At 40.5% G+C, this 10,315-nt stretch overlaps 1 protein-coding gene across 1 annotated transcript; it reads left to right on the forward strand.

Annotated features, from left to right (window-relative positions):
• Window positions 1-1,987: 1,987 nt before the first annotated feature.
• LOC137916204 (probable flavin-containing monoamine oxidase A) lies at window positions 1,988-9,479 on the forward strand (the record flags this gene model as incomplete). The annotated part of the gene is made up of 7 exons (XM_068759283.1): window positions 1,988-2,105; window positions 2,195-2,282; window positions 3,697-3,877; window positions 4,605-4,719; window positions 6,051-6,208; window positions 7,622-7,711; window positions 9,395-9,479. Coding segments are annotated over exons 1-7 (835 nt in total), but the record flags the coding sequence as incomplete, so codon positions are not given.
• Between the last annotated feature and the right edge of the window lie 836 nt (window positions 9,480-10,315).

A 10,315-nucleotide genomic window follows, 5' to 3' on the forward strand; every position in this document is an offset into this window, starting at 1 on the left:
AACAAGGATTTCTGCAGTCTTAAATGAAATCATGCATAGTTATAGAAAAAAATCATTTACAGTTGTGTTTACCCTCCGATTCATTCAAATGCCTGTCAATGGAGTACAATGGCTGAAGGAGCAGAGTGCCTCCTGCTGCCTTCCCTTCACTCCTCCCCCCCTGCCTTACTGCATCAGCATAGCCACTTCCGATTGGTCGACTGATCCGCTTATGTTACCTGTTTTACCTGATACCCTCGAATCATTTGTAATTCTCTATCAACGCTAAATTAAGTATAAATGATGGAGAAATATATTTTTGAAATGTCAAACAAAATAAGAGGAAGCACCCTCAAACAAATTCAGAAGCTCACAATAACAAAGAAATTAAAGAGATGTATCTGCACGGAAACGAAACTGGAGAAGCAACTGGTTTGATTTGTCATGAAATGATTTGAAACCCAAGGTTTTAGTGTGATGTACCAAAACCAGCACATCTTCAACACAATTCTACCTTCTCAGTCGGGGACTTCGCATTGTGTTGTTTTGTGTGTCCGCTCAAAAATATTCCAATATGTTTAAATAAAAGCAAACGCAGTTAATAAAAGAAAAAAACGTTTTGGAAACACGAGCGTAAAGAATAAACCATCTAGCTCGACCTTGTATTTGGAAACACAATGTAGCTCACAGCAGCAGCTCTCGTTTTTCAGATGCCGGTGCTTTCAAATCATCAGGAGACAAAGAAAGCACAGAGTCTCAAGTGGCACAAAACCTGTCGGTCGGCTAAAAACGTGAGCCACCGAGGTTTGTACATGTACAACATGAAGAAAGGTCATTTCTCAGCCAGATTTGCAAATTTCGATCAATCTCTCCAGCTTTGATCTTTCTTTCCTTTCACAAGCAGCTTGAACAAAATTGAACAGTTGAATTAAAGAAAATAAACTGTTACCTCTAAGAAGTTGCGTTTTTGATGGCGTTTGTCGGTCTGTCTGTCTGTCAGCAGGATTACGGAAAAACTACTGGATGGATAAGATAAATGCAAATTAATGGTTGACCAAAATTTACAGTTGATTGAAAATCATATACTCAATTCTCGGTTCTTAATGCACATATTTACATTTATCAACAAGTGGACAACAATGCATGTGTGTTTCCGTTATCAGTGTAATATTCAGTTTTAGTCTTGTTCTTTCATCTTCAGTCTCTCTTGGTTGCAAGAACTAAGACCTCAGTGCAAAAAGGAAGAAAATAATAATTATCTTCAGTATGTGTTTCTTCAATTTGGTTCACTGGCGAAGTGTCCAGAGTGTACCCCGCTTCTCACCCGTTGTCAGCTGGGATAGACTCCAGCAACCCGCATGTCAAATAAAGCGTCTGTTGACGAGATGATGGAGGGCGTGTCATCTACAAGAAAATGGATGGATGGATGGATGGTCTGCATTGATGTAGTAATTATGGTACTAAATACTACCTATTCTAAAGATGATGATGTTCTAATATCTAATAATTATAGTTGGTGTTTTCAAATAAAGATATCTATGCATATAATACAAATAAAACTTTTCCTATTTTAGTTATACTGTGTTTATTCAGCTCTAGATATGTTTCCCGCGGCCTTGAGCTCAGTCTGACTCATTTCTAAACACATTTCCAAGTCATCTCTCAATCTTTGCAAACAGAGCGACCTAATTCTTTATTCAACCAGTAACTTCAAAATCGTCATTTTTTTTTTGTTATTTATTTTATTTTGCATGATCATTTCAAACTCAGTTTAACAAATGCAGAAGGCCTCACATCTGACAATGTAAAAAAAGAAGGAAATAAATAAATAAAAACTCAAAGCCTTTGCTGGGATTCATGCAGTCATTTATGTGCCAAGTAGGCCACAGGCTCAGTTACTCACAGTTCCAAAGTGCACAGTTATGAAAGTAGCCCGGCCAGATAACATAATTGATAAGAACAAGAAAGACAGAAATGAGGCATTGAATTGCAACTCCTGAGCTTCAGAATGACCGCAGAAATTTGGGATGTTATTATTGTCGGTGCTGGACTGTCTGGACTGAGCGCAGCTCATTTTCTCAGGAAAAGGAACAGCCAGATGAGAATACTGCTACTGGAAGGAAAAGGTTTGTTAAACCATGGTAAATGATTTTCCCTGGACTCTTGTAGAATTTAAGTGTTGCTCTGACTAAGTCGTGTCTTGTGTGTCATACAGATCGGGTGGGAGGTCGCACGTTTTCCAGTGAAATACCAGCAGCTAATGGTGTGGATCGCTGGGACTTTGGAGGGCAGTGGGTCGGACGGTAATGTTGCTCAAAGCTACTCAATAAAAGAAAGCAAAACAAGATGACCCATGCTTCAGTAAAAAAACAAAACACAAAACACAGTCATTCCCCTTTAGAAGGAGATGCTCTTGTTTTTATAGACCGTTGATTTGCCCTGAACATGAAGTAAAATTAAAATTCTGCTTCTGCATCATATAAAAAATAATGACCTACAGCCAGTGCAGATTTGCAGATTACATTGGGTGGGGGGATGCATTTTGATTATATTCATATTGGAAATTTATAATCAGTATGATTAAGTTGCTACATTTTTATCAAAGTAATTTCATCACCTCAAATTAAAAGTTTTGCCAAATTTAATTATTTGATATTTCAGTCAGACAACTCTCAAGTTTGATGCAAATCATCGGAACAGCAGCTCACACAATAGTTTGGGTTTTGTGTTGAGGCTCCAAACACAATCACTCCCTGAGCATAATGTTTATGTAAGGGCATTGGGGAGAGATAAGAAAATTTAATTAACCCCCTAACTGGAGCCTAATGCTGGTGGTGGGGCTGAAGGTGCAGGCAGTTCTATCCAGCATTGGCTGAGTGAGGCTCATGTGAGGACTGAGTGTACCTATCAGCTTCAGTTGTCTAACTTGGGCTACCTACCTGCCTTCAAATGTTTTGAAGGCAGGTAGGTAGATTATAAGATAAGAAGATGTTGTGTGAGAGCTCATCTTAATATGGAAGGAGCATCAATCTAGCCTTTGATTAAAAAAAAAAAAAACAGCAGCACAGACTGTACATAAATCAAATATTTAAAAACATGAGTTTTGTTCAACATTCACCAAAATGACAAAGAGCAAAATGATTTTTGTAATCCAATTGATTGTTTTATAGTCGCAAAAGAAATATTTGAATGGACACAAATAAATTTATTGACTTGCATTTCAAAGTAATCTGGAACTGCTAGTCAAACATTACAAGTTCTGAATTATGTATAGTGAACTGGTAGCTGGAGAGGTGTCAGTTCAGCTCCTGAGCACAGCTGAGGTTCCCTTGAGCAAGGCACCAAACCCCAAAAGCTGCTCCTCGGGCACTGCAACATGGCTGTCCATCCCTTGGTAAAATGTCACTGAAAATCTCTAACGAGTAACACAGAATCTCTCTATTTCCCTTTGAATTCAGTTTTACATTTTATGCAGGGACACACACAAAGTGAAATGTAATTTAGGAAGGAGGTTGCTTTCTACCAACTTGCCATATTTCTGCAATTGTTCAAGAACTAATTTAAAGTAATGCAGTACTTTCCAGAACATAGTTTTCCTTAAAAATCACAAAATATAAGTTTATGATAATGTATCAACTGAAAGTATTTTGCCGTCCACTAAACCATGAAACACTACTAATGTGACCATCTTGAAAAAGGTCTGTCATTCTCTTACAGCACCCAAACACACATCTTGGATCTCATAAAAGAACTGGGCTTTGAAACCTATCCACAGTTCAATACTGGGAAGAAGGTGCACCACATTGGTGGGCCAGATGCCAAAGTCCGCACCTACAGAACCAGCATCCCTGCTCTATCCCTAATGGCATTGGTGGACTTAACCCAGATCCTGTGGAGGGTGAGGACACAGAGACATCACACCATTTTGTAGCTATTACAATGTTCAGGTGGGCTGGTGAGAATTGTGATATTGTGGCAGGATGAGGAATGACTCAGAGACGAAGGTGGATTAGCTCTTTACTCTTCATATGCCAATGACAGACTGAATGCAATCTGAGCGCCAAAACCTTATGGGCGCAAAACCACGCCCATTACCCATAAACCTCTTGGGTGAGAGACTTATCCTAAGTGGTCACCACAATATAACCATAACTCTAAATAGATAAATCCTGATCCTGGAGATACTGAGGTGTGTATTAACGCATGCGACGGTGGCGCAGGTTGAGAGGGTCGTCCTATGATCGAGAGGTTGGCGGTTAGATTCCCGGCTCGGGCACATGTGTACACTGTCGTTGTGTCCTTAGGCGAGACACTTCACCCGCATTGCCTGTGTGAAGCGAGTGAATGTCGGTGGGGGCCACTGATGGCTCAGATTGGCAGCCTTGCCCCTGTATGAATAATGCACATACAATGTAAACCATCTTTGAGTATCTAGAAAAGCGCTATATAAAATCGATGCATTATTATTATGTTGTGTTTTCATGTAAATAACATATATTCAGCGGCTACACAGTATTTCTACAGAGATATGCATTTTTACCAACCATATACTGTACCTCTGTATAAATATTTTGAGTGAATCATTCACAGTGGTAAATCACTATACGTGTGTGTTTTTTGTTCAGATTGACAAGTTGTGTGCCACAGTGTGTGTCCTGGATCCTTCAAGGACCCCCAATGCTGTTGAACTAGACAGTATGACCATGCACTCATATATTGAGCAGCATACCTGGACAGCAGGTAATGGCGAACGGTAGTTCAATTTAAATTAGTGACACTATTTTTTTTAAACAGACTAGAGAAGCACTAGCAGAGCGCAAACCTGCACAGCTAACATGACCGTTTCGTTTTATCTACCCTAAACAAAAATCAAACATACAGTAGTAATACAAATCATAGATTATATTAGATTACAGCAATCATGTCACGGCCTGAGTCAGGTAAAGCCAATTTAATATTCAACTCTATCTAGTGCGACGGAATAATATATTGACAACCCCAATGACATGCTGCATTGATTGATTGATTGATTAGTAGCTTGTTAGCAAGCTAACCCAGCTTCCGTGTTAGTTTAATTTGGACGGGGACAAATGAGGGAGATGCAGGCAGGGTGGCTCCAAACACAAAACTTTATTTAACCAATATATTTAATCAATATTGCAATGTGACGTGAAAGTAGGTATCCGTGTCAGGGTTAAAGCAAAAGGCAGGACTGGAAAAACCACCAACAGGAGTGGACTGGCCAGGGAAGCAGCACCACCCACGCCTGTGACAACTGCCACTGTGATTGTTGATTGCCAACACCTGGTGACTGCATAGGCGGGGTTAATTAGCCTGGGAACAGGTGTGGCTGTTCCCAATTCCTTGATGTCATCTCAGCTCCACCCATTTGAGGACCTGCAAGGTAATTGAATTGCAATTGAAACAATTATAATAAAACAATAACATAACTTTTATTTTTTTTCTATTGAGCCGTTTGAAAATAAGAACAGCTTATTTGACACATAGTTAAAAAACTAAGAACTATATTATTCCCAGATAAATTCATTAAAAAAATGCTGACCGATGCTTGCATTGCTTATGAAAGTGGAAAAAGCAACGAACCAACCAACCAACCGAGGATTAAGTCAATCAAAGTCAAGTCAATCAAAGATCAGACTAGCTATATCAGCAAAAGAATTAAAGATGGAATCAAAACACTCATAACTCATCATCCTGGTATTATCTTGAAAGTCTGCCTCAAACTGGATGTCAGTCCATCTTGTGATAGTGTGGGTCAAGATGATCGATATATATGTATATATATATATATATATAATTTATTTGTACTGACAGTTCAAAATACGCATTGCAGTGACAGATATATTGACTGCAGACTTAAGAGTATTTGCATTTGACTCCTCATTTGATGTCAGTACACAAATAATCATGATTATTCTATACTTGTCTCTGTTTGTGGTTTAGACCTTTTAATTTACATTTATTTGACACCCTGCCTAAGCGATTCCCATACACAGCATTTCTCACCACCTGGGGGCTTACGTGTGCATTAATTCCACCCTTTCTGCCAGAAATAACGGAAGAGCTGGGACTGGCTATCAGGTCTGTATTTGGTGTGGAGCCCTCTCAGATGTCGTTCCTGTTCTTCCTGATGTATGCCACAGCTGCTGGAGGGCTACTGCCACTGCTTGAGAGCACTTCGGGGGCCGCTCAAGAGCTCAAGATAAAGGTAGAGCTCTGAAACTCTTTTCTGGAGTGCATACTTTTGAATTGAGTTCCTGAAAACAAAAAACAAAAAGATTACACACCTGAGTCAAGGTCTGTCAGCGCAAACACAATGTTATTCTTTGTCACTGGTCCATCGTCCTTACGGGCCGTCTGTTAAGGCTTTGATGCAAAGCCTTGCCTCTCTTCACAGCGGTAAAGTTTTAACGTGATGACAGCAAGGTTTGTGAGTTACTAACGTGCTTTTCTTTTTCCCTGTCGCAGAAATTTCCCGAGGCAATTATTCTTGAGCAACACTGCAATAATGGAACTGGTGTTAAAAGCAAAAACATAAACATGGGCTTAAATAACTCAAATATTGAGGTTATCAGAGACACCTTGTACATGCATTTTTTAAATTCTGGTGCAGCTCCTGTTGTAAACGTGCTTCGACACATAAATACACTTTCTATTATAGATATCCAAGCAGCTGTCAGAAGAAAACTGTGAGGAAAAAAAAACACACCCATTAAAAGCACTCACAAATTTAACCACTGCAGTAATAAAATAGAGACTGAATATTAAACAGCGGAATATGCAGAAATGTTAGTGTTTTATTCTGATCAATACTTGAAATGAGTTTCCTCCATAGGGAGGTTGGGCGTACCCGTAGAGAGGAGGGTGAGGAGCGCGGAGAAGAGCTGCTGCTTCTCCCCATCGACAAGTGGCTCAGGCATCCGTCTCGGAGGCCTCCAGGACATGGCCTTCCGGGCATGTCCTGGAGGCCTCGGGGGGGAGACCTGAGACACGGTGGAGAGATTATGTATCTCGGCTGGCCTGGAAATGCCTCGGGATCCCCCCCCCCCCCCGGAAGAGCTAGAGGAGGTGTCTGGGGAGAGGGAAGTCTGGGCAAAGCGACACAAGCATAGACGATGATGAACTCATCATAGCATGAGGACAAACTGTTTTGTTCACTTTCTTCGTTGAGCCTTGCTTGAATTGTAGCTGCACAGAGTGATGGATGATATATCTCTGTTTGCATGTATCCTCTCTACTGCACTTACATTCATTTTGGATTGTATTGTTCTTCTTTTCTTCACCTATTAGTTCTTGCATTTAAAAAAACAACAACACTTTTCTAGCTGAAATGCAACTGTAACATTTGGGCTTTTACATGATATCAATGACTCCCCTTTTGGTGCAATCAACATTTTCATTAATTAAGCCAAAGCATTATCGAAATTGAATCAGAAATTGATGGTGAGGACCACAAGCAAACTCATCTTATTGAATCGAGGTATCAGCAGAAGCCCGTTGGTGGATTAGACACCACGAGGGGATGAATGTTTTCTAATATGCATGACGTGACACTTTAACTTCCAACATTCTGCCCACACAGGGTAAGAAGTCTCCGCATGTCTTATTTGTCTCTCCACAGGGAGGCACCCAACAGCTTTCAGAGAGTCTGGCAGGTCTCGTTGGGTGGAAGAATGTCCGGCTGGGTTCTGCCGTGACGGCCATATGGCAGGTAGAGTATACAGAAACGGCTCTCTCAGGGATTGATGAGGCACGACACAGAGAGAACAGCTTTCCCGGTCGGGAAAGAGGCCGTCTCCTGATTCACAGCCGAGAGGCCGAGAAGACTTAATGCACCCTTAAGAATAGAGCTTTAGGTCAGTTTACAGATTACATCATTGTTCACGTGTTTGATTGTTGTTTACAGATTAAACATATCGAATAACAATCACAACCAGATGGTAAAACCTTAGATGGATAGATGATTGATTAAACTAGTACTCAATGAATCAAATTTTAGTTAAAAAAAACCTACATCTGTCCTTACACTTTTAGACCAAACATGTGACTTTTAACTGAGAATAATTACAGGTTGTACTCCTGTCTTTGGACTTTGGACTGTTTCTTTTACATAAAAAGTTTTAGAATGGCAAAAACTGTCTCTGGAGAATTTTGATTGTAAAATGACTGTTGACAGATCAATCAACAGTGAAAATAATAGTTAATAATTAGAGCCCTGTAAAAACAGAATGAAATTATTTTGCAAATCACTCAGTCGAAACCCAAGACCGAGATGTTCCATGTTCAAACTTTGCTAACAGTCGTATTTGACGTGTCATAACACCCAACGCATTTTTGATGGTGGAGACAGGTCTGAATAGCAGACTGCATCTCTTTCACGCTGAAGCCACACCCTGGTAACTCTGCAGAATGAAGCTGCATTGTCATTCCAGGACAAAGAGGGATATTCCTGGTATTCCCGTGATGTGGTTGGCAGCACATGATGTTCCAACATCTGTATCTGCAAGTCTGCAAGTCCTTCAAAACGGCCCTAAAAATACACCTTTTGGGGGACAGAAATGGTAAAGTCGACTTCACAGGAAAGACCTTCTATTAGCAGGGCAGTAGTACCAACCTATAAAAGCATTGGATTGCTATTCTTTAGATTGATAAAAGCTTTTCATTTTTTAGCACTTTTTCGAAGAGGTTCAACATCCAATGGGTCAAAACAGTGGTAGACGATATGAATTCCTAGTTACAGACGGTCTTTACTTTGAGTGCCCCACAGTTACAGTAGAAAGGAGTTCAGTAGAGAGCTAATTTCAATTTTTTAACATTCCAAACTATCTAGCTTTTCTGCAGTCTCGGACAACTCTCTATTTAGCACAGTAACATTTTACGGCGGGTTACCTTTAATTGTCACCAGAGGTTTAATTTTAGAAAAAGCACATATGAGACCAAGGGAGCGACATAAAACCTCTGCTGGCAGGAGCAAAAAATATCTGCAGTGATGATACAAAGCTCAGTGAGAACAGGTCGCTATGACGACACACATTCAAAAATGGATTTTGTGTTTGTTATCATGGTTACTAAAATGTCCTCTCAGATTGCCTTAAATTTCAATAAAAAAATAGAGAATGAAAAGTGATGACCTGTCCCTCATGTATAAAACCCTCATCTGAACGCCCTTTTCACCGTATTAATTATTTGAAGAAATGCAGATTTTCACTTTAAAAGTCCATTAAAATGAGATTCATACTAAATTAAAATGTAATGTGGAAAACGGTTTGTGCATTTCGTGTTTAAAACAGATTGTGTAAAATGTGCCCACAATAAGACAGATAATCTATTTCTAGTTCATATACCTGAAAATCTGTGTAATGCCAGATTGTATTTCTGTTTATGTGTTTAACAGGATGCTGAGTGGGCCAGGGTGACGACCGTCACCAACACCTTCTTGTGCAGAGCCGTGATTGTCAGCTGCCCCCCACATTTGGCAGGTCAGCGCCTCTCCCGCTTCTGTCGACTTGTTAAATGAAATTCTCACTGATGCAGGAGTTTCACATCCTCCTAAATTGGTATGTCGGTCAAATGTGAAAAAACTCTGCATTCATGCAGAAAAAAACATTTTTTTTTTGCCAAGGAGTGTTGCAAGTTGAGCAGGAGTAAAACAGATAAATGAGAAGATCCCACAAGGAAGAGTGAGTTTACAAGGAATAGACGTAAAGAAGGTAGAGGACTTCAGATACCTCGAGTCAACAGTGCAGAGTGATGGAGAGCATGTGGAAAGGAGGTGAAGAATCATGTGCAGGCAGGCTGGAACGGGTGGAGGAAAGTATCAGGTGTGCTCTGTGATAGGATGATGATGATGATGATGCGAGGATGAAGAGAAAGGTCTTCAAGACAGTGGTGAGGACTGCCATGATGGACGGCTTAGAGACAGTGTCTCTGAGGAAAACACAGGAGGCGGAGCTAGAAGTGGAGGAGATGAAGATGCTGAGGTTCTCCTTGGGATTGACCAGGTTGGACAGGATTAGAAATGAGACAATAAGAGGGACAGAGAAGGTCAGACGTTTTGGAGATAAGGTTAGAGTTACAGACTTCAATGGTTTGGACATGTCCAGAGGAGAGACAGGGACTATATCGGTAGAAGGATGCTGAGGATGGAACTGCCAGGGAACAGGACTAGAGGACGACCCAGGAGAAGAGACATGGACGTAGTGAGGGAGGACATGAGAGTGGCTGGTGATGGAGAGGACATCACTTTGGCTGAGTTTGGATCCTGGGACGAGGAATTCCCTGAATGGATTTTGAACTGAGGGATGAATTAATGCCA

Source organism: Brachionichthys hirsutus, unplaced genomic scaffold, assembly GCF_040956055.1.
Source record: "Brachionichthys hirsutus isolate HB-005 unplaced genomic scaffold, CSIRO-AGI_Bhir_v1 contig_650, whole genome shotgun sequence".
Taxonomy (NCBI): domain Eukaryota; kingdom Metazoa; phylum Chordata; class Actinopteri; order Lophiiformes; family Brachionichthyidae; genus Brachionichthys; species Brachionichthys hirsutus.